Source organism: Alosa pseudoharengus, unplaced genomic scaffold (genome assembly GCF_046254945.1).
Source record: "Alosa pseudoharengus isolate Yale_2024_CS ecotype anadromous, Long Island Sound unplaced genomic scaffold, YU_APseudo_1.1 YU_APseudo_1.1_scf_4, whole genome shotgun sequence".
In the NCBI taxonomy this organism is placed as follows: Eukaryota; Metazoa; Chordata; class Actinopteri; order Clupeiformes; family Clupeidae; genus Alosa; species Alosa pseudoharengus.
In genome coordinates, this window is record NW_027468774.1 from 13796059 (window position 1) to 13821905 (window position 25847).

The 25847-nt window shown below is 42.6% G+C and overlaps 1 protein-coding gene across 3 annotated transcripts in view; it reads right to left on the reverse strand.

The window, feature by feature from the left end:
• The window catches only part of sdk1a (sidekick cell adhesion molecule 1a), a 237250-nt gene that overhangs the window by 102230 nt on the left and 109173 nt on the right, over window positions 1-25847 (reverse strand). For all 3 annotated transcript variants that reach the window (XM_076264907.1, XM_076264906.1, XM_076264908.1), the window contains exon 5: window positions 9672-9805. In XM_076264907.1, the coding sequence (XP_076121022.1) occupies window positions 9672-9805 (134 nt within the window). The remainder of the gene's footprint in view (window positions 1-9671; window positions 9806-25847) is intronic.

Consider the following 25847-nt stretch of genomic DNA (forward strand, 5'->3'; position numbering starts at 1 on the left):
CTAACATCTAATTTATTAAAATGCACTTTACACAAACATGGCACATAACCTCTGATTATTTTAGAAGCTTAGAGGATAAGATTACAGCAGTAGCAGCATGGGTTTTGTGTGATTCTTATAGGTTGCTTTAAATCCCCAGTAGTGTTATCGTTCCAGTCTGTCTGTGTGTCTGCCCGCATTGGTCCGATTTATTTCTCATTTTCATACAATGTAGAGGAGTCACCGTATCTCGTTCCTGCTATAAGATTATCTGGATGTGGAAATAAAGGGGTGGGGGTCTGCTGTCACCTGACTGCTCTAATTCCCACAGGCATTCCCAGGCCACTCACCTAATTTCACTGTTTGAATGTGACAACCAATGAGAATCCAGTGATTGGGATTATTCACGTAGAACACTGCAGGTCCAGTCTTAATACATAACACAGCCTCATCTTACCCAGCTGATGGAAGAGGAGCAACACCTCAGAGGTCATTTACCAAAAGGTCCTGTTTTACTGTATGACCTCAGAGTTGCCGCAGACAAGCCACTGAGTGAGCGTCAACACCTTCACTGGTTTCATTACACATGACTTGTAATATGAGATGAGAACCAAGGCTCACTGGTTGCTGCTGTTGATGTCTAAGACAGGGCCCTGATGCAATCCCAATTCCATATTGCAATGTCAGAAGGAGGAGACAAAAGACAATTGTTCTTTTCTTTCGCATTGATGGCAGACACTTTTTGGCGCTTCACCTGTAAATGGGTCTGCTGAGGCTGAATAAAAATAGGAGGCTGTCGTGTCTTCAAAGCGCATCATGCTATTTGTTTCATTCTTTATAAACAGCAATGCAAGCACAATGAGGGAAACTGTAAAAACGTGGCCAGTGCTTTCAGCAATGATGAAACCTTTCACTGTGGAGAAATGTGCTGTGTTTGTCTAAGATGGGGGAAACCATTCCAAAGTTAAGGGTTGTTCACACCAGGAATGATAACTATAAAGATAAATATAACTATAATGATAAAAGTGTCCACACTGACCAACGAGTCTCTCCTCATGTTGATGAATTTGATGGCTAAAATTTGATGGATTCTGATTGACTCTCATCTTTTTATCATTCTCAAAATTGCTCTGATACCCAACAATATTGTTCTTCATATTATTATTGTTATAGTTTATGTGTGGACGTCTTCATTCATATTAGCTAGAATGATACTTTGACGTTGTTGTTATAGTTATCATTCTTGGTGTGAACGACCCTTTACACTGATATTTTGTAAAATTGTACAATGTTTTATGTGGTATTGCCAATGGACTGATTCTGCAGTCAATTACATAGGCAAACACCTTAATGCTTTTCTGATTGTTTTTTCTGAAGTTATTGCGCTGTCAATATCTTGTACAATAGATGCAATAGCGTAATCTAAATGTCTTCTGTAGCGACAGGCTTTTTTGTTGTAAACAAAATTAACCAGAGTGCACTCAGATGACGTGATAGCATGCACCGTTGCTTATCTGTCCATCATCGTATAATGTCCGCCCAGACAATTTGATTGGTGTGGTCGGTTTGAACGGCTCTGTTTTGGGCATAGTTGCTTCTCAGTGGAACAAGTCCAGACTGAATTTCCCAACCTCAAATTTTGTGGGTGGGGTTACATTCGGGCTGGCTTCCAGGCTACATTTGATGGGTAATGAAAGAGTAACTGTAACTTATATATGTATATATATACATTTAATCATGCAATCAGTAGAATATTATAATCTCAGCTGTTGGGTCTTTCAGCATGCAGGCTTACACAGTTGAATTTACACACTGCACAAAGCCTACACTGCACAAAGTCCTAGATGATTCACAAAGCTTTTTAAAATGCCATCAATTCATTTTCACAAAATCACTGTACTTTGTCTTGTTCTTCCTTGTTTACATGGAACACACATTTTGTTGTGATTGACAATATTCCTCCACATTCCACCAACATACAGTAAGAAAACAAAGTCCTGAAGGGCCTTTTAGTACTTGGTACTTGCCTTTTAGTGCATTGAAAAAAGTCCTTAGATGTAAAGGAAAGCAAACCAACTACGCTATTTACAACCAGCCTCAACACCATGGGGGATCAAAATAATGTTTGACAGATGTTCATAGTAGTAAGACACACACACACACACACACACACACACCCACACACACACACACACATACTGTAGAAACAAAGCACAAAAAAACCCTAAATCTGTTTGATTTCTTAGTAATATAGATTACTTGATTTGATTCGTATTGACCTGAGACTTCTCTCACGATGTATCCCAGAAGCACATGTCATTTTTGATCAGACTGACCGAGGCTGTAAGCCTTCACATCCCCATGCTCATTAATAGATTTCACGCATTTAATTTCCTGGTGTTATCAAAGCATTAAGATCCCCAGCCCCAAAAAGTGCATATAATACCCCCGAGCGCTACATTATCAAATAGTTCCTACGGCCAACATTCCTGGGCTGGGATTATAATTTAAACTAATATCTCGTGGGCACACAGTAGGAGCCAGTGGGCTGGCCATTAAAAATGCAGCTTTTTACACAGCGCTGGGTCCTCACTCGCCACCACTTCCAAAGAGCACTGCTAGTTCAGTGCAGATTCCAGATCCATTTCATTAACACATATACGGTATATTTGAAAAAAAAAAAAAACATGGCATCCTTGTGTACATATTTCATGGGTTCTTTTCATTCCAGTGTTTCCTGAAAAGCATTTTAATGTACTCAGCATGTGGTGTTGTAGACTACTGATTAGCGAAAGTACAGTAAGTGCTAGTGGAACATCTCATTTCAATGAACTGTGAAGGGATTAAGGTGTGAAAGAGACATTTTAATGCTGTGTAAGGTTTTAGCAAGTACCTACGGCATCATGGTATGTTCAATATGTGTTACGCCTGAAAGAGAAAGTAATATTGGTTGAGGCAGGGACACGAAACACCGAAGATAAAGAGGTAAGAGTTCTGCTCAAGAGACCCACTTATGAGGGGAGTAAAAAGATGCGCCTTGTTGCGGTCCACTCTAGGAAGAAGAACAAGAAGGAATCCAGATGAATTCAGTCACACCGCCCAGCAAAGCAGGGGGTCTCGTCTTGCCAAAGCCTCCTGCTGCCTCCTTGTTGAGAGCCACCTCCAGTTAGTGCCACCCCACCTCTTGGCATATGTGTGTGTGGTGATGCCCTTTGCATATGCAAACACGCTACCCCATCGCCATCCAACTCCACCAAACAAACTACAGTGAAGCGCAACCCTGTTGTGGGTAGAGCAAAGACGCTTTGAGGCACGCCACGTGGCACCTACAGCTTTGAAAAGGGGGGTGAAAAAGAAATAGTTTGAGTGTGTTTTGGGGGGGGGGCGGAAGCAGAGAGAAGAAAAGTCTGGATGTTTATTTTTACATCACAATCATGAGGGCCCCTTTTGGGCTTGCAGAAATACTCCTGAGTTGTGGCTCTGCCTGATAAATGAGTTGATTTCCATGCCATGCTCTGTGGTGCTGAGGTGGTGTCGATTCCACTTTTACTTTACTAGATTTCCATTCCTGCCTGACCTAGTTACAGACTAATGAACACCGTGTACAAACATGTTGTACAAATGTGCAATATTCTGTGTAAATGCTCATTTTTTCCTCCATTCACCACAACCCCCAACCATTAAATAACATTTGTCGCTATTTGCCAAACACAAAATGAGATCTGTGTCTAAGTGTGGCCACACAGAAGGCAACTGATTAATGAAAACACCTGAGGTATTTGCGGTCTGAAAATATGTTGCATATTTTACACTTGGCATGCTCACAATTGCTCAATAATTGATGTTGGTGATGATATCCATCCAACACCCAGTACTGTTACACAAATTGCATACATAACTTGCATGCAAACAAGTAACCTTTGGTCTCAGGTCTTTGCAAAAATGTGTGCATTAGTCTCTGCCAGCAGCAGACTGTAATCATTAAACACATTGATGGCAGTAGTGAACTGGATAGGTAAGTTACACAAATGCATATATGTAGCACAGTGGCACATTTATACCATTAAATCCAGGGCTACAAGTGTCAAAGTTGATTCACAAGGAATGACAAATGCATGCTAATACATTTAAAGATATGGCACACTTTACACATTTAAAGATATGGCTCATGACAAGAGAGTGCTAAAACAATATTTAGGTATACATATGAACCCCTTTTCCCTCAAACTGAGGGTAATATTTTAGTCAATTTTCACCATTACCCTATGCAAACTGTTATAATGACAACGTCATTGGATAAGCCTAAGAACAAGAAAGAGGCGGCCAGTGCTGGCGTGATAACAGATTTGTGATTTGGTCCTCGGTAATTGAGTGTGTTATCATCTTAAAAGGTTCAGAGTACCGCTAAACCTATAAACATCTACTATCTTGAGAACTGACAGACAGCTTATTATTTATCTGTCAGGTACGCTCAAAAGACACAGGATCTGACTGCCTGGCAAAGGCTAGGCGGCAAGGAGACGAAACAAGATTTTCCAGGGGCACGGGTAGTGCAGCCTGGCCAAATCACCGGCTGCCGCTTCTTATCAATCTCTGTCCAAATTACAGGTGACAAGTTATCAGATCTAAGATATTACAAGCTAAACACAATCCCCCAGGAGACCTATTTGTTTAAGATATAGCCAATTAAATGCAGTGGGGGAGTGTCAGGGATGAGACTCTCACTATAACATCCGAGCTAATTTCACACCCCTGATGAAAATCAAATGAGGGAAGGGGCCAAGGAGAAGACCCAGCAGGGATACCAGCAATGACAACAACAACAGTCAGAAACAAGACAGGAAGAAGGCCAGGGAAAAGGTTCCGCCTGTAAGAATAAATAAATAAATAAATAAATAAACAGCCCGTGCTTTAATCATCTTTAGCCCTCTGGGTCTGCTTTGGGCACCGGAAACCATCTTTTGTTTGACTGTAATCTGCCAGCAGCAAGAGCATAATAAAAATTGATGGCCATGTTCATTAAATCCTAACGACACAATCCTCAAAACATTCCACAGAGTGTGCTTGTCACCCTCTCACTCCTCTCTGGCTAACGCTCCTCATGTTCCTAGACCCAGGGCTGCAGTGGAGCCCCGAGTGACCCAGGACCTGACACTCCACTGAGTCACTGACATTCCACTGAGTCACTGACATTCCACAAATGTGGAACAGCTGGACAGCGGCACAGATGAGAAGGAGCTTCCCTTCTTGTCCAACAGGTCCCTCACCAGCAGTAGGTTTACTGGACAAATGGACAACCGGTCCAGTTGGGCCTCATGTAGCAACATTGTCTTACTTTTGCCTTGTACTATATGTTCCCTTTTCAACTCCAGATGCACCATGATCATCAAAATAAGCTCTTACCCTGATGTGCCGAATGCTCAATCACACTTGATTGGAAATTGGAGGTGAATGGATAATTGTTTATCATTAACACAGATAACGCATCCTAAACACTATACAAAGACAGGTGTTCGAATACTCTGGCATATGCCCAAAGCATCTAAGAGCAGTATACAAACCATTCAGAAGCTTAATGCACACAATTCCCAATGTTTTTATAGTCTTCATTGAATGACATAGACAAACACAGTATTCCTTTAGCCCACTCATTTAATAAAACAATCATTATATTTACTCTAAAACAGTACTCGTCAAATTTAAAAAGATTTAATTTGTGGACTGTGAAAATTAGATGTTTTTTTTACTTGATAAAAGTTCTCAAACATTTTCCCTGAGAGAAGAGCTAAAATAAGGAAACTTCTTTAGTGGATCCTAAAATTCAGAGGGTACCAACAGAAAATAAGTAAGAACAAATTGTTGACTTGCAAATGGGAACTGAAGGTGTACTGTTTACCTCTGTGTATTGCAATGTACTCCCACCCCCCTACAGTGATAACATAAACAGTGAGCATTTCCAATAGGGAGTAGGTGAGGGATAAGATCGAATTTTTCAAAGCTGATCTGTTGCATTAGAATCCATACCATGTTATACAGCTTTTTAAACATTATGTAAGGAGGTATACAATAAGCGCAAAAAATAAATCTTCAGAGATTCCAGATTCCAGCAGGCAATGGAAGCACCACATTAATTTTTCATAGGCGACATATCACCATGCTTCTACACTTCATACTTTTTTCCATCTATATTTGTGATATACAATCTTCCGACAAACCAAAAGCCCACCGACCCATTCTGATAAGGTCTGATTAGCAAAGTCGAAACAAAACCAGAACTAGAGACCGGTGCTGCATGTTGAGTGGGACGCATATGATGAGTTCACAAAAATCAGCTGTGACAAGAAAACAGATCTTATCTCCCCTTACGTCTCTCTATCAGACAGTGGAAAGAAAAACGTTAGAGAACCAGACAGAGAACCACAAAGGGAGGGTCACTGCTTTCTACAATTTCCCTGGACTGCATTTTTCATGGGGGTAATTATTTTTAAATTAATGTACTACAATAGTTTGCCTGAATTCATTAGGTATGGATTAAAGTGTTATATTTCAAGTCACCATGTCACCCAGGTGTATGGTAAATCAATTTCTCACTAATGTGTGTGGCTTTCGTTGAAGTAGTATTTCCTTAGCTCGCCTCCGAAATGTGCCGGAAGCCACTCCATCTCCATCCTACTAGCATTATGGAACGACAAATGTCAGCAGAGAAAAAAAACGAGGGAGGAGAAAAGAAAAACAAATGTAAGAAAATGTGAGCATCCTCTGTTGCCTTGGGGAGAACGAGAAAAGAGCATATACATCCCTCAAAGTGCCTGCAGTATTTTAAAATGCAAGAGGATGATTTCAGCCCAGCCGAATGAAACAGAACCCCCAAACACGCTTGCTCCTAAATGATATCATTAGTAACGGCAAATAATGACTGAGCTGGTTAGTCGAAGCCTATTTCCCTTCAAATAAATCAGGAGCCCCCTCCAATTGCTGCAAACACTGCGCCTTGCCAGAGAATACCACGGCGCACTCCCATTTAAACAAATGGCCCTAATCAAGAGCCTATATCCTCACATTTCAAAGAGAAACACAGACCAATACATCACAAACAGCAGAAGACGTCTCTTTTTGACAGCCCCTGCCTCGGAGCCACGATAAAAAAAAGTTTGGGTTAGGCCAGCCATCTTCTCTCTTGTCTCTGCTCATTATGTGCCTCCAGCAGCAGCAGCAACAGCAGCAGCAGCACCTTCCATAACCCACCGCCCCCCTTTCATTTTCTGCAGAGTTATCAGTCTTAATCAAGGGCCACCTTGGCAACCTTTCTTAACTGGGATGACCTTTGCGGCGGGTGTGGTGAGTGATAATGGAACTGGAAGTGCTCGGAGCCCGGGGGACACGGCTCCAAATAAGATGCCCTGTCACATCTGACAAACCGCCTCGGCCCGCTAACAATAACTCAACGGTGATTGGCCAGCTAGATCGCCTGGAAAAAAAGTTTGCAGAAGACAGGAAAAAGCCCAAAGAAGTAGACGGTCTGTAACGTGTCCTGAGAGCAGGAGAGAGCTGAGTAAATATGGAGGATGAGATCAGTGACAGGATCTAACTCCATGATGGTAAAGCTCTTACTCAAAGGAGCCTGATAGCTAACTGCAAATCTTGACATTCAATACAGCTGTACAGGATGTTCCCCAGTCAGTTCTGTATATGACAGGCTTGTGTAAAATTCCAGAATGGAATTGAAACTGTCTCTTAAATTCCAATTCAGTTCTTGAATTTCACTTGCATTTTAATTGAGGTAGCAAACAGGAAGCAGAATTGCTATTCGGATTGTGCACAACCCTGGTATATGACAGTACATGGTGCATCCTGCTGTCCTCCACTGCATGACTAAATGAGTGTTGTGCTGTTTGTGTGGTGAGGGAGGCCGTGGGTAATTGATGTTGTATTTTCTAGATTGCATGTGGTTATGGGGAAGTATTAATGCTGAAGGGGGTGCCATGATGAAGAAACACGCAGTTCAGCACAATTACCCCTCTAATGCCATTGGAATTTTCAGCTGGGCAGGGAAATTAATCTGCTCAGGCCTATTGCTGCTGTGAAAGAGAAATTCTGCAGTATACTGAGAATACTTGAACAAGTATACTTGAACTTGTGTATGGACACAGATGCAGGTGGGCACCGTGCACATAAACATGTGCCTGCACAAACACAGACACACACAACACAGGAACACACTGTATGTTTGTACTTAAACACATGAGGGGATGCATGTGCACAAACACAGATATTTACAGGACTTGTACTGTATGTGCGCACTTACACACATGAAAGGATACAAGTGCACACCAACATCCACGCACACACCTACACAAACACGTATAGTAATGTATGCATGTTTTTTTCACATATGAAAGGATGCACGCACACAAACACACACACACACACACACACACACACACACACACACAAACACACACACACACACACACTTTATTATAATATATGTTTTTAAACACATGAAAGGATGCATGCACACATACGCACGCACACACACACACACACACACACACACACACACACACACACACACACACACACACACACACACACACAACCAAACTCATTAAGATGAACACGATAGCCCTGTATCTGTATTCTGTTCAACAACTCAATACTCATCATTTGATGTGATAGTGTGAAATCATGTGGTCTCAAAAGGGAAAAGGAAATCAATACCCAGACTCCTCTTAAAAGCCTTTCATTTAGCTAAAACTAAATAAGACCTATTCATTTGGATATTAAAAAACTCATTCCCATTTAAACAATCCATGCACACAACCGACTGAGGCACACTTTCTCAAGAAACTCTGCATTTATCTTCTGGAAGTTTGATCTTCAAGGTTCTTTATGTTCACTGAATTACGCTCCACAGCACAGCCACATCACTATAAAAGCATTCCCAGATTATCGACAGGCCTTTTTGGTATTAATTACTGTGACTGGCCTTTGTTCATGCTTTGTGCAATCATAGAGACTTGTCTGTACAGGCTGTTCTGGCTAGAAAGAGACATCCTGGCACTCACTTTGCCCAAGGTGTGCCAACAGTCAAGAGCAGTCAGTAAGTATAATACCAGAGAGATGAGGATGCAAGTCTGTACACCATCATCTAATGCAATCTATCCAGAACACATTTTCTGGGGACCCACTCACACACAACATCCAAACTGGGGAAAAGGGAGAAGAACTGGTCAGATCCAAGCGAAACAGCAGGCCTTTGTCTTTCCATGCCTCACAGACATACCTCACAGACATACCTCACAGACAGTCACATACCTCACAGACAGTCAGGTTGGTGGGAGACAGTGACTCCCATCTAGCTCCCTCCATCACCAGCACCATGTCTTATAGGCATGGTGCCACATAACACAGTCCCTTCCAGCTTCTGTGGCTTTTGTACACAAAAATATAGAGCCTTGATATGCCTCTTCTTGCTATGGATGTAGTGATGAGTAATGTAGGTGGAAGATATTGGCACTAGAGCTTACACAGGGCTCTAGTAGGGCTGGCCTACACTGTATGTGGATATGCTCACAATGTCTGTCAGGTGAGAACACCACTGTCTGTGTCTAGCGTGCCTACGGGAATGAAGTAATGGCATCAGCATGGGTAATGAGAGCAGTGCAGCCAGGTCCTGCCTGTAGCCTTACCTGCTACTGTCAGGTAAATGGATGGGCTCGTCTTGTTTTCGCCGTTTTTCTCATTAACGGCCTGGACGTAGTAACTCCCCGTATCGGCTGCGGCTGTGGCTAGGACCACGAGCTGATTCTCCAGGGTTATGGCTCTGTTGGGGAAGGATGAGGGGGAGAATGAGAGGAGAAGAGAATAAGTCACTGCTGAAACATTATTGGTGATTAACCCAGCCCCCGAGATTGATTTCTGTTAAAACAGAAAAAGAGAGATAGACAGAGAGAGAGAGAGAGAGAGAGAGAGAAATGAACCAATCCTGCATTCAGTAGGAACAGAGAGCAGTTCATGCATGCCACAAACATCACCTCTCTCCCTGCCTCTCTCCCCTGCCGTGTGATTGGGTATTGGGTTTAAGAGGGCATCCCTGACTGCGCAGGCATTTCATGGGGACTGGGCAGATTCAAAATGCACCAGATCTCTCAATTTGACAGAGGCGAGAAATCGGCGGCTGGCTTCACCCTTTACCTCAAACGGAAAACTATTTGTTTGTTCCCACTAGCACTACTTGCTCCAAGCTTACAAACAGTGATTTAGCCAGAGGTCAGGACTATAACAAAAAAAAAACCCTGGAGGTAAAATGTGTGAGGAAAATGTTACAGATACGCAGAAGCTCATGCTTGGTGCCAGGTTCAGGAGGATTTTTTATGTTGGTCCATGCTGCTAGTTTTCCGGGGAAAAGCAAAGTGAAGTAAATCAAGTGAGTTGCTGTAACTAGTGTGTGGTGGTGCAGTGTTGACAGTGTGTTGTATGAGATGTTTCTGATATATGAGAATATTCCATACTATACAGTACTCTGTACATATACTGGCACAACTCATTCCCAAGGAGAAGCAGCTTAACCCTCTAATGACAATTTGTTTGCTTGGCTCTGTAACATAAAAAAAGAACTCAAAGCAAGAACTGGTTCGGAAGCTAATCGTCATGGGGAAATTGCCATCTAATTTAGGGCCTGGAGCTCATCACTGTATTCAACGCTGTCTTTGATACCCCACATCAGGGGCGCAGGAGATATTTTAAAAGTGAGGGGGACCAAATTGTGAACACAAACCCATAGTGAGATCAGATTTCCAGATATCGGATCGCCACCTCTGGCCCACTTTCGACCATAAACTTGCCAGAATATTAATATAATACCATTGATTGTTTACAAAATATTTCTTGATAAAAATGGTCAAAACTGTGAGATGAGCACAACACCAGATCTGCCCTCAGACCAGCTTCTTGCTATGTGCTATGGCCAATGGTAGAATACTCTAAAATCAACATGGGATGTTGATATTTTATGAAGCCATGAATGAATCATCATGCCTATGATCCAAACATAGACTACATGATCAAATAGCCTAGTTAGGCCTATACTTAAATTGTCTGGTATAAACCAAATCAACTCTCCATGTGTTTGCAGTTAATATGCAACGTTAGAACATGTTGGCTTAACAGGTTACCACACCAGAACACACAGAAAATTGCAACAGAAAGTTGACTTTATAATCAACTACTATTTGTTCCAACAGCATTTAAACAAAGCATTTATGAAATAAAAAAAAAAAAATACTGTTACTGTAGTAACTGTACCACATTATCCCAAGCTTCAAAGAGCTCCCCACGTCTGTGACAGGCAGACGTGACACTGCTAAATTCTCAGCTTGTTTACCACACACTGAATGCGTAAGAACGCTATAGGCCCATCACTCTGGGGTGTGGTAGCCTGCTCTCTGGGATGTATGCACCAAGGTAACTGATGTATCCAATTTGTGTCTTGAAATTATGTTTGAAATAAATGTCTTAGAACAAAAACGTTGGGTATAGACTTGTATTTTATAGTTAGGCTAGTAGTGAAAACTAGTTGATCAGTAGGCTAGTTGAGTTTGTTATCAATAAACATAACAGCTAATGTCATGTTGAGCAGGAGACTAGGCTACCATAAATCCTCAAATTATGGCCAGGATTGATTCTATTTATAGCCGGACAAATAAAGGCAGGTTCCCATATACAAGACGGGGTAACAATTGCCTATACCAACAATTGCCATCAGTCCACCAGCACTAGAAGACATTGTTTCGATTTAAGTCAATGAAATAACACCTCTTCTTAATATTTTATTATATTGTTGGTTGGATTAATAGCCTACGGTTGGCAAAGAAAAGTCGTTTTCCTACCATGGGTCTCCAACACACGCTCTCAAGCTCACTCTCTTGCCGCCCCTTTCGAGGTAATTGCCGGCTGAAGCCTAGGCTACTACATTTAAACACAATTGTTGCGCGACTCAAGGCATTCCAGCCTATGAATTTAATAAATAGTACTAAATCATGCATAATTAAACAATAACTCAATTTAGGCTACTTGGCTACACAAAAAGGTTTCTATTAGGCTACAGCACAGCCCCTATTCAATGAATGGCTGACTTGTCTCGCAATAAACAGCGGCACTTGTTTCACTTTAGTGTCACAATCCCGACACTTTTTCAACTGCATGAAACATAACAGTGAACCATCAAATATCTCCCAGATTTCAGTGCCCATCAGTCTCAACATTTAGCAATATAATCAAACAGTCCAAAAGTAAATTAAATCCCAAACCAAACCGAAAATTGTATGCTTTTGATAGCCTACCTGTATGCCGCTCCAAACGAAACGCATGTCTAAATGCAGGTTAGAAATTAAAAAAGCCTGCCTCGAATAGCCTATCAGCTTGCCTCAAATAAAGATGCTGTGCTTTGCAAAAGACCCCAACCATAATTTGAGGATTTACGCTAAGCAAGTAGCCTGAATTATTTTATAATGGTTGTTAGGACAAACTGGCTTCAGATATCCAACAGAGTGAATATGAGATTGTGCAGTCTTACAGTACTGTAGATGGCTGTGGTTAGTGATGTGATGCTGTTAATGGGGAGTTTTACATAGTTAGCGCAAACCCTATAGGTTATTATTTATTTAGCGTACCTATAAGGCTTTTTTTCCTTATCAAAAGTGAGGGGGACGACGGCCGTCTCTTCAGCACTGTGGGGGACATATCCCCCACGTCCCCCGTGCCTCCTGCGCCCTTGCCCCACATCTTCATGTGGGCTGAGTTAGACTGTTTTGCCTTTTTCTTTTTCGCCGTTTTTAGTTTTTTGAGCGAGATGAAAGGGGGCCGAGCTGTGCCTATCTTCTACAGTAGCAGCCACTCATCACAGAATAGACTTGCTCTCTCTCTCAAACGGCACACACTCTCTTTTGTCTCTTCGTGATTAATTGATGACATCCTCAATTCCACATCAGTGTGCCCGCCTCGGCTCTCGGCTTTGCCTGGTGCCTGGAGTGGAGCTAGGGAGAGCTACGCACGAGGCATCCAGGAGCCGCTTTTCAAACCAGTGATGTGCAATTCAAATCAAATCATGGTTATTACCTGTGGTTAGTGCTTTTTACCTAAAATGTAGGGAAGGTAAAGAAATGGCTGAATCACAATACTGACCCCCCCCCAACCCAACAAACACTGCAAGTTCCAGGACAAGTCACATTTCTCAACAAACAAACAAAAAAGACGCAAGCACACACACACACACACACACACACACGAAACCCTGCTCTTTCAATTTTCCTTTTTTCAATTTCTTTTTCTTTTCAGCCAAACAACACCAGGCTTGTAATTAAAGTTCGCTTCAAGTCTGCTTACCGCTCCTCTTTTCCTACTCCATGATTAAGTGCGGATTAACATAAAGAGATCCATCAAAAGCCCAGGGATTGGGGGGTGGGATGAGGTGCAGTGGGGGGTGGTGTTGGTGTGAGGGGCCCGACACAGCCGCCGCCGCCGTGTGGAGGCTGAGGGATGGCGTCTGGTGGACGGCTGATGAGGATGCATTACACTCCCGTCCGCACTCTTGACACCTGGTTGGAGACGCAGTCAGGCGAGGCGTGCGCGAGATGGCAGGGTGGGGTGGGCTCTGCGTCGGGGAAATAAAGGCACCCTTCACAGATGTCACCGGCATCTCTGCTAAGGTCAGTGCGGCCTACCTTGATGGACTTTTAATTAATACATATGCAGGGGCCAGAATGGCTTGGCAAGCCTCCAAATTGATGTATATATAAACAGCTAACTCTTATAATGATTTAACAGCTTTAATAGCAAAGGTGTGTGTGTGTTTGAGTTTGAGAGAGAGAGAGAGAGAGAGAGAGAGAGAGAGAGAGAGAGAGAGAGAGTGCCTGCACTCTACTTACTGCTCTCTGTGTTGCATTGCCAAGGGGTGTTTTGTTGTCACTGCACCACAGAGAAGGTAGCTTTTACCTGACAGAGAAGGTAGCTTTTACCTGACAGAAGGTAGCTTTTACCTGGAGGAGGAAGAATCGATGTAAGCTGCATATGAGGTGATTTTATGATTAGTTGAGCTAGTTTGGATTCCATTTCAATCCCCCAGATGCATGGCCTGTGCCAGAGGCTGGGTAAACAAGACAGCGGTGGGAGAGATAATGGCCAGCCTTGTGTTCCATCCCCCAGGACCCACTAGGCCTTTGATTTCCACCCAAGAGTTATTACGCATGCAGCTCCTGGGACCCAACGTGAAATGTTAATCCACTTAGGAGAGGTGCCATCGAAACACAGGTAATCTAAATATTCAAAGAGAGTATGGACTGATGGACAAAGGGGAATGGTGGGGCATGTGTGTGTGTGTGTGTGGGGGGGGGTTGTTGGTGTGTATGTGTGTGTGTGTGTGTGGGGGGGGGGGGGGGGGGTTAGGGTGTGGACAAGGCCACCCCTGAAATCCATTGCCTCAGGACGCCTCGTTATGATGTCCACTATCATCCATCCTCTCAGGGCAAACATTAGACACAAAGTGGACTTTGATGGTATTCCAACACTAAAACATCAATACTTGTATCAATATTACATTATGATATTGGACTAAAACAGAACAAGATTATTGAAAACATGTTTTGAAGCCAGGCTTTGGGTTTCAAATGAATCACACCTTATATGAGGGGCGATGGGGGAGCATTTACCCTGTTTGTTTGGTGCAGCTGGAGAGGCCCATTTGTATGCAGTTCATTACGAGGAAGGTGTGTGTGTGTGTGTGTGTGTGTGTGTGTGAGGGTGGGGGGCAATCCCACCTGGGGACATTAAACATTATGAAAGTCCATAATGCTCAGAAATGCAAGCGCTGCCGAGAGGGCCTCAATGTGTAATCCTCGCAGGCGTTGGACAACAGCTCCAGAGATATTACATTAATCAACACCACGCGTCCCTGCACTCGAAGTGTGTGTGTGTGTGTGCGCGTTAGGGGTGAGGTTCAGATAATATTTGTTTTCATTTACTGCTAGAGATTACACTCTCAAAACCAGGCTTAGTGGCCCTGCAATGTATGACAAAGTAATTAAAATGTCAGCGAACTCTCTGCTCTGCAATGGCTTTGCAAGGGGGCCCAGCTGTGTGGATTTGTCTGTCAGTATGGTTTGATTGATGATGCTCATTGTCAGGGGTTACTTTTAATGATGCTTTTGGAGCCAATGTCCTCTACAGTAAAATGAAGAAATGCCTTATGTCAAATGACAATGGGAGACTTTGGGCAGGGCGACACTCAGTATGCTGGGGAAGGGTGGGTGTCATATCACCTACGTACCTGTTCTCATTTAGCCCGCATAATCTACTGAATGCTCAATCTGAGAAACTGAATTAATTGGAGAGTGTGAGAATGTTCAGCCGCTCTTGTGACCAAGTAAATACAGAATGCATTTAGTGGACAGGTAATTTAACATTTGGACACTGTCACAAGCTGCTTTAGTGCAACTGTTAGTGCGTAAACAAAGTTCACAAATTAATTTGGACAAATTCATCATAATACAAATGTGTAATTCTGCGAACTGATGCAGGAAGGTCACCTTATTCTACTCACTAAAACATGCAGTTCAGATGAAAAACTGATAATACCATATTAGACTGATTGCATGGCTGCTTTTATATGACAGTTCTACTGAGATAAGACAATTAATTCATCTACTGTATTTATAATCAGGGTTTAAAAAATGCAAATATACTTTTCTGATTTTTGAAAGCATACTTATCTTTTTCCCCAACTAAAATCATTTAGGTTCATTTGTCATTACAACAATCAGTGCATCAGACTGTGCTCTCCATAATTATAATCCTGTCTCTCTGACATTGTGTGTGGTAGAGGGGGGTGGAGCTGCCAAACCTGCATCAGCCTCACCTAGGTCTCGTCAGCTATGACCCGGCTCTGACTGGATTGTCACATCAGCCCGACTGGACTTCCACAGGCACATTGTGAATGTGTTGAGTGCACTTGAAGCACTAAAGTGTGCACTGTAACTACAACTTTGGAATATCTAAGCTTCCGTTCTGTTTAAGAGAGGAGACAGGACACTTGCCAGAGGCAGAACAAACAGCACCACATCAGGGCAGTTTTTTTCTGTTCTTTAATTAAACCCCTCACCTCTGGGGTAGAGGAAATTACTGCACTCAAGGAATTCTAAGATTTTGAGTAAATAGTCAATATTTACAAACTATGGTCATTAAAGAAGCACTATGCAATAATTTTAGCAAAAATTACCTTAATTATGCAGGTTGAGAGTCGTTCTGAACACTTTCTGGGTCGTTTGGTGGGTGCTTCGTCTCCCCCTATCACATTACTTCTTTTAATCTACATTTAAACTCGTATTCCTTTTATTCATGCCCTAAACCTAAATCCTCTGTAGATAGCATGCAAACCACCTAGTGCTGGGAAGGCTGTCTTATAATGCTAAGTTGTACCATGTGTGGCCACTGTATTACATGTAATGGAAGTCAATGGAAGACTGCTGTGTGGCTGCAACAGAGTTCCACACAGCTCCTTTAATGTGCACTAAATAAATATAAATGAGTTTGACTTGATTCTAACTTCACAAAGAATCTGCATCACCTGAATGTCAATATGTATGCAGTGTGGAATGGACTACATTAGCTCAAGTAATACCCCTGGTATGAACATTATGTGACCTGACATAATGTGCAGAAGAGTACATGTAAAGGTGACTCACAAGGACATGGTGAGAGCATCTAAACTGATAAGCCTATTTACAGATCTTTGATGGGATCTTCCACCGTCAGCGTAGACTGAATATCAAATGATCACATTAAGATAGGGACACAATATGGTATAGGTCGATAGGCCTAATTAATCTATAGGCAATAGAAGCAAAGCAAGTGATACTAACAGTGAATGTACAAGTTTGGCATTAGCAACACTAATATGATTGATTATAATGACCTAATATAGCTCTGCAGAAAGTTCCACTGACTTTGAATGGACCTCCCATATGTTTGAAAACAGTAACAAAATAATTTAAAATAACATATGTGCATGGGTAAATTTTTCCAAATTAAGTTATAGACATTAAAACAATAAAACAACCTTTCAAATGATGCCTTTATCAAGAATGATGACCAACACACTATTGAGACGGGCTATCTATAAGGCTCTGGTTGAATTCAATGAACCCAGATATTTTTTAGAACGTTCATTTCCCAACATTCCCGTCACTCCTTTAAGGGTTAACTGAAAGGTGACGCTAGCATGACACCGGTATGAATGCAGTCTCAACAAAAGCATGTTTAAAAGGTATAAGGTATGAATTTATGCCAAATTCATTCACAATATGAATGAGTAGACATCATACTGAGAATGTATGCCAAAACGTAAAATTGACCCATTTTAGCACACATTTGACATCCCCATATATCTCACAACAGCAACATGGAGGGTCACATATTGAGTAAGTGTCTTTTCTTATTTTAGCATGTAGCCGTATAATAAGCGGCATAATATATTGTATGCTGGTCATTATTGCAAAATATGTCCCTTTGGGATGAAGCAAGATCCCAACACAAATGGTTACCCTGTTGGGACTTGTTATGCCCCTGTTATAATGCCCCTGTTAGTTGCATCAGAGACGGTTGAGAAAGGGCTCTAAAGGATCTTTAATTGTTTATGTAAGGGATTCATCATTACGCTTTACACACAGCGAACACAGCACTGATACTATATCAGGGGACTGGCCTCTACACTATTTCATAGCATGTCCCAAATGTCTTTATTAAATATTGGTGTATTATCAATACTTTATTTTTATGAAAGTTCCTTCTGAGTTCTTTTTGAAAATTATGTATCAATCATCTATTTCAAATGCCAAAATATTGAAAATGTACTTTGATTTTTCATTTCATATTAGTCGTTATATATTTTTATAAGCATCAATAATTCAAGTTGGAAAGTAGGATAAAATAAATCCAAAGTTAGTCAAAGTTAGTCCTGTTCAGAGAGGGGCTCACTGTAATACCCATCTGTGAAGCAACATAACTAAATGATAGTGAAACTATAACTCATTACCGTAGTATGACAGGAGGGGTGCCCCTCAATCATCTATTTCAAATGCCAAAATATTGAAAATTTACTTTGATTTTTCATTTCATATTAGTCATTATATATTTTTATAAGCATAAGAATCAATTCATTCAAGTTGGAAAGTAGGATAAAATAAATCCAAAGTTAGACAAAGTTAGTCCTGTTCAGAGAGGGGCTCACTGTAATACCCATCTTTGAAGCAACATAACTAAATGATAGTGAAACTATAACTCATTACCGTAGTATGACAGTAGGGGTGCCCCAACCCCCCCCCCCCCCCAAAACAAAAGTAGGGTTGGAGAAGTGTAGCCATAGGCACTAGAATACACCTGTGTGACCTTTCCAAGCCTAGAGGGGCTGCACCAGTCTTGCCTGAAAGTGAAAAAGGCGAGGTCAGGGCCGTTTGCTGTGCAAAAGCCTCAAATGTCATTCTGCCCGTGGACTTGTCTGCATGGCCTGGGCAGGCAAAGGTGGATTCCTGCAACCCGCAAGTTTGATCCTGAGTCAGGCACTCTTGCCAGACACACAAAACACACACACAAAAACACACTGGGACACATACAGTACAGGCCAAAAGTTTGGACACACCTTCTCATTCAATGCGTTTCCTTTATTTTCATGACTATTTACATTGTAGATTCATCAAAACTATTAATGAACACATGTGGAATTATGTACTTAACAAAAAAGTGTGAAATAACTGAAAACATGTCTTATATTCTAGTTTCTTCAAAGTTGCTATTTTTTTTTTCATTTAATACCATATTCAGCAAGCCGTAACTTCACAAATATTCATCTGTGGGCCAAATAACTTTGCATTCATTCATAGTTTTGATGCCTTCAGTGAGAATCTACAATGTAAATAGTCATGAAAATAAAGAAAACGCATTGAAATGAGAAGGTGTGTCCAAATTGTTGGCCTGTACTGTACACAGACATAGACAGAGGCACACACACACACACACAGAGAGTTAATCTTTCCCATACTTTGACAAAAAAAAACGCAAGGTGTGTCTAAGCAGAAGACATGAGCCAACCAGCAAGGCAACTTAAAAAGTGTGACCTCTGAGGTGTGAGTTCATGTTCCTAAAAAAGAAGTTGAATGCTAGACAAGAGAAATCCTTAACCTTCTGACCCTACCACTTCCCTGAGTTCTGAAAAATGTCTTCCTCTCCTGTGGTACAATTGTTTAATCTTTTTCTCTTTTCTTTGCTTTTTTTCTTTCTTTCCTTTCTTCCTTTCCTTTTTTCACACCATGGTGGGGAGACTGGATAGTTTGAGGATCTCACAGAAAGAAGGATGCTGGATTATTGATAAGAATGCTTTACGCTTCTAAGGTACTGTTTAATACCAAGGTTGGTCTGCATTAAGTAGTGCACCACTGCTGTGTGAACTGAGCAATGCAGAGGAGCACACACACACACACACACACACACACAAACACACACACACACACACACACACACACACAAACACACACACACACACACACACACACACACACACACACACACACACACACACACACAAACACACCATGCGACTGCTGTAGCTCTGCCATTGTTATGTGCGGCACGCCAGCGGACTTCCTCACACCCACAGTTCAGAGCAGCAAAGGGGCACCGTGCACATAATCAATCATGGGAGTGCCATGACAACAGGGTCATAAATAAATAAATAAACAGACAAAAACATATATCTCCTCCCCCACATTTGTGTGGTTTTTATCCCCCCTGCTCTCTTAATATCCATTAGTAGACATAGTCTCCGGCTCTCCCTCTTTCCTGGTGATGAACGTTGCCCAGGATTTGTGGCCAGAGATGTACACGCACAGATAACCCCAATAGCTCACCCCTCTCACGGTGTACGAGCGCAACACACTTTATCATCTGCACGTACGTCCACTGGACTGTGTAAAAAAACTTGCTTTGCCCCACAGCTGCATAACGAGTATGGGAGATAAATTAACTCTTTACAAGGGCAGCACGGTGCTATGCACCTCCCTTTAGGGGTAAGCGAGTCCCAGCTGAATTCATTCTTTGTTGGAGCACCGCAATAAAACAGCCATGAAATAAACATTTCCAGGGAGGTTATACACAATTTCCTTCGCTTGAGATATAATGCTGCATCAAACACTGTCATTAACTCTAAATAGGTCTGATGGGAGGTGAAATGGATAGGCACTCAAAGGAAGATAGACGACAGCTACAAGCAGATTAATGACACAATCCTTCCACTTTTCAAACCACAGGAAAAGCAACATTCACCTTCTTTATGTTAGCCAACAGGTACAAATTCCAGCCCTTCAGCTGGGGGAGTAGCCCTGGCACTGACCCAGGTGAGCTCAGAAGTCCTTCTCTGTAGCCTAGCGGAGGCTCAAAGCCCGGGTGTGGCTCCACTTAGGAGTCCGCGAAGCTGGAGCAATGGTCCCTCTGGCACCAAATACTGTAGGTTGGATCAGGTTTCTGCGCTTGTCATGGCAGAGTGCTCTTACCGGCAGAGCAGTGCCAAGGGGATCAGGTTGAGAAAGTAAAAAGCAGCGTCATGCGCCCTGCTCCACCCCGATGCACACACTGCCAGTTGATCTCGCTCATTAGTGAAACATGTGTGCACCTCTAATAGCTGCTAATTGGAAACTCAGAGTGGGGAGGACAAAAGGCAAGTTGTGCTTAACGTGTTAAAAAGTTTTGGGACACTGACTGTGTTGTTTGGTTTAAGCAATTAACAGGAGTGAGAAGTGTTTCTCATGAGGTCACATTCAAGAGGAGTCAGTGCAGCACCCTTTGGCAAGTACTCTGGTGCAGTGTTGGGTTTCGGGTGGCTTCAAAGAATGACCATGAGCTAGCCCTCACTTTCTATGTCTAAACTCTGGTCTTCCTTCACTGGCCACTGTGGGGGACACTGTGGGGGACATTGGGCAGCCGTGGCCTACTGGTTAGTGCTTCGGAATTGTAACCGGAGGGTTGCTGGTTCGAACTCCGACTAGTAGGCACGGCTGAAGTGCCATTGAGCAAGGCACCTAACCCCTCACTGCTCCCCGAGCGCCGATGTTGTTGCAGGCAGCTCACTGCGACGGGATTAGTGTGTTTCACCTCACTGTGTGTTCACTGTGTGCTGAGTGTGTTTCACTAATTCACGGATTGGGATAAATGCAGAGACCAAATTTCCCTCACGGGATCAAAAGAGTATATTATATACTACTTATTACGCACTCTAATCTTCCTGTCACATGAAGCATATATGGCTGCTCTCTGGGTATTTTCCATTCAACAATGTCTTCCCTGGCTTAGTCTAGAAATGGATTGCTTTCATATGAGAGGATGCTGCTTGAAAGATGTCTAGGAATTATTTGGCTTGATGTGCACAGAAACCAGTGGTGGGGGCTAAGCTGGTCAGCAAACAGAGGCCTGCCAGGAGAGATATGTGATGGCCTGCACACAGCTCTGAGCAATCGTACGCTGATTAGCTTTTTTGACGGTAAAGCATGCTCGTGTTAGAATGTTATAATGGAGCAAAATGTTTGCTTCAAAGACTCTTAGTGTTTGCAAGAAAACAAGCATATGCCAAAAAAGGGCAAACAGATAGATAAGACAGAAAAACAAAAGAAAGAAAAAAGGAAATGAGCAAAAAGAAATAAAGAAAGAATAAAATGGGGAGAAAAACTTAGGAGGAAAAACAAAAAAAGAGAAAGAAAGAAATGACAGACTTTCTATTTTAATCATCTACTATTCATGACTTTAATACAGAAAGGTGGGTAACTTCTACGAACTCTGTGGAGAGAGGTGAGAAAAGTGAGTCAACTAAACATTCCAGAAGGTCCACACCCCCTGCATCTGAGCTCTTCTGACTGATTCCATTAGGTCCCTTAGCAGCTACACTTGGCCCAATTGATGAAATATTCAGTTCCACATCATCAATATCAACAATCAAATGCATATTTCAAAGAGTTGAAAGCGAAACTGAAGTTATCTTTAGAAACTGAAAGAAGATGGGTCCTCAATATGGTCCTGCAGACTTTAAATATTGACTATATATTAATGCTACAGGGTAAAGCTCTCTCCAAATTCTATTTGCTCTCCAGCCCATCTCTGCAGTGAAAAAAGCAGCTTAAAATACCAGCGCTACAAAGTGAATGGGTGTACTTTACCGTGATACATGTTTCAAATCACATCAAATTGCATGTGTGTGTCTCCACTGAATGTGTAACAAACACACCAAGCAGGCTGCACAACTTTTGCTGGGCTTTTGGAGCCTATCTCCATATAGAAAAGCAACTTTTTGAATGTGCATACATTTGTTCCACCCCCATGAAACGAAATAAATATCAGAGGCCGCCAACTATTTTTCATTAGCTGCAATGCATACCTCCGGGCATGGGGGGGGTGGAGGGCTTACAAAACACTTCAGAAGAAAGAAATGCGGAGAGAGAGAGAGAGAGAGAGAGAGAGAGAGAGAGAGAGAGAGAGGGGGAGGGAGAAGGAGTGCGTTGCAACAACAAGAGATAAATAAACAGCTCGACACCCCTGAGGCTCCCACTTTCTTTTCTCTCACCCACTTTCATTAGCGGCTCCCAGCTACATAAATGGAGACTGCGGATTGGGAGAAAGGGGAGAGGTGTGGCGCATGCAGCGGAAGAATAGGTATTTATTGCCCAAGTGGCTCCGACGCAGACCTGGGAGAGATGGATGTGAGGCAGTGTGCAGTGGGCAGGCAGAGAGGCGTTAGAATGACGGAGCGAGAGTGCAGGCTGAGCCTCTGAGCTGCAGGCCTCTGGCCACAGAGAGGCAACCTTCTGCCTGTGGGGGGTGTGCTAGTTCATGTTTCACCTCACCGCACCTCATAGGGTGCGATTTTACTTTTTCTCTATCTGTCACACTCACACAAACACACACACACACACTCAAACACACACACACACACTCAAACACACACACACACACACACACACAGACTACTCAAACACACACACACACACACACACTCAAACACACACACACACACAAACACACACACACACACACACACACACACACACACACACACACACACACACACACACACACTCCCCTTCTCTTTCCATTTGCATAACTCCATAAGTCTCTCTGCTTTTCTCAATCGCTCTGCTTTATTTTCTTTGTCTCTCTCTCTCTCTCTCTCTCTCTCTCTCTCTCTCTCCTGCTCTTTTCATCCACCACTCCTTCACTAATACACACACACCATCTGCTCCTACACAGGCACTTGTCATAGTCAGAGCACTATTGCCTCTTCTCCCAACCAGCGCAGCAGAATTCTCCATGTCACATGGCAACTTTATTAAAGAAACGGCAGATCTGGCCAAAGAAGAGCTTTTACAAAACACAAGTTCAACAATTTGGCATGTGTAAAGTGCAAATGTCTAATGAGGTCATGCCTGTGGAGTACAAAATGAAAAAAGGAGGGAATGTTCTATATCCTGCCTACAAGAACTTTTTTAGAGGGGAGAAGGGGGGATTCAAAAGGCATATTAATTGGGTAGCATTTATAAGTGCACTGATCAGCATTTCAGTTGAACGCAGGGAGACTACAGCTGCTGTACCTGTGAAAGTTCCACAGCATGTCAGGCCAGGAGTTCTAAGCACTTTCGTCCAGTACTGTCACGACCACGGAGCCGCAAAAGCTTTGTGGTGCTCACAGGCTATCAGATGGCACAGTGTCTCATCAAGGAGACAGCACACATCTCTGATGGTGCTGCGCGTTGTTGTGTGAGCGGCGCGTTGACACCCCAGTTGTGCCGGGTGAGAAGAAGAGAGTGCTATGCACTATTCCCTTTGATCAGTGGAGGCTTGCAAGAAGTCTGGATTTGGACTGACGCCGCCTCGGACGCGTCTCTGAGCACCGTCTCTCAAAGTTGCTGAAGCTAAGTGTGTCAACTCTCTCCCAATACTATGATATCAAATTGCAATTCACCTTTGAAGTGAAAGAGAAGCGGCTTATTAGATCTATTTTGCCACTAAAAACAAACAATACGATAATAAAGTTATTGAAACTTTGTATGAGGCAAAGTAAACTGGAGTGTCTACAGTAGATGATAGACTAAGAGGACTAATTTTGCCAGATTTGTACCAGAAGGCAACCAGTATTTCAACAGAATAAGACCTTTGCGTTTTTTTTTTTTGCCTCACCAGCAAAGACCAGGTGCTATTTTGTAACACAATACTGTATTTTCTAAAAAATAATTTCCTCATGTTCGTCATCTACTCCACCCCGCCTGGCTTATTGTTCTCTTTGAAATAATGAATAGGGTTGCCAAGCAACCTGGTTGCTGGCAGGTAGCGGCGTGCTCCTTAAGTAACCCTGCAGGCACTCTGCAGGCCCAACGGTGCGAGCCAGGCTGCTCCGAGGCTTCAAGTGCTATCTGACATTTCAAAGACTTTCTTTTTCCCTGCAATTCATTATGGAACACTTCCAGAGCCTGATTAAAATGATTTGCTCCATAATAATTTAACCTTCTGATTTTTCCGTCTGTGAGCCTTGACAAGTGCTGCTGGTGGAAAAAGATGATGAGGGAGAAGACAAGAGAGGGGAGGAGAGGAGAGGAGAGGAGAAATACTAGTACAGTAGTCCTTTGGAATGGGTGTGAGGCAAAGGCATAAAGAAAAGAAATAAAAAAAATCCATCTCTATTTTGAACAAGTCCTTGATTCCCTTTTAAATTAATTTGGAAAAATGGTTTCTTTACTCTACCTGACTTTGCAGAAAACAAAATGGGACTATACTTTAATGGAAGTTAATTAAGTTTTGATATCATGAGTAATGATGAATGATATATACAGTGAGCTTAAGTAGAGCTGAGAATTCATTTAATGAATGTTAATGAAGTCTTAAAATGCCTCTTCATCGGTTCTAATATACATGTACGCCTCTTCTTCTTCAATATTATTTATCCTTTAAAATGTGATCGTGGATATCAAGGATATCATGTCACTTCAGAAACCATCACTCTTTATTATGTAAGTCTGAAATACCCTGCTTTCATCTTTACCACCTAAGGCTACCTATAAAGGGTGGTTTTGATGAAAAACCATATTGAAAGCACTCTAAAATGTCTCTCTATGCTTCTCCAAGTTCATTTTCCTGTAGTTTCCAGGTGCAGAACAATCCACTCGAGTTGCCATGATGACGACAAGAAGACGTGGTGTCCTTCCTGCTGTCCTGCTGAGCTGCCTGTCTCTCTCTTTCTCTCTCTCTTTCTCTCTCTCACTCTCTCTCACTCTCGCTCTCAGAGCACATAAGCACAAAGCCCCCTTTTACTTACCGGGGGTAATTACCATTCCTCTGGAGCAATTACGGCCGGCCCCCACTACTCCTGCCTTAATGTATGCACTGTCAGTGGGGCATCTGTCTGAAGAGGGCCAAAGTGCTGCTTCCCCCCCCGCCCCCCCCGCCCTGCCCGCCCACCGCTTTTTAAAACCTACCGGGCTCTTCCACAACTGTGATCACAGCAGGTATGGTGAAACGAGACCCGGCGCACCTGATCGACTGATGCCAATGTGACAGGCATAAATGGCGTTACTGGTCCCCTGCCAGTCACCACAGGTCGCATGATGCGGTCTACACCCTCTGCCCCGCTGACATATTAAATAATAGCGCCGATTTCCGCTAAAAAGGCACCTGTGACACCACTCGTGGAGGTGGAGGGGTAGGGTAGGGGGGATGAATGCATTTTTTAATAAAAAAGAGCGGTGAGTGTTTTTTAGCTGGAGCCATAGCTATGATGTGATGTGTAT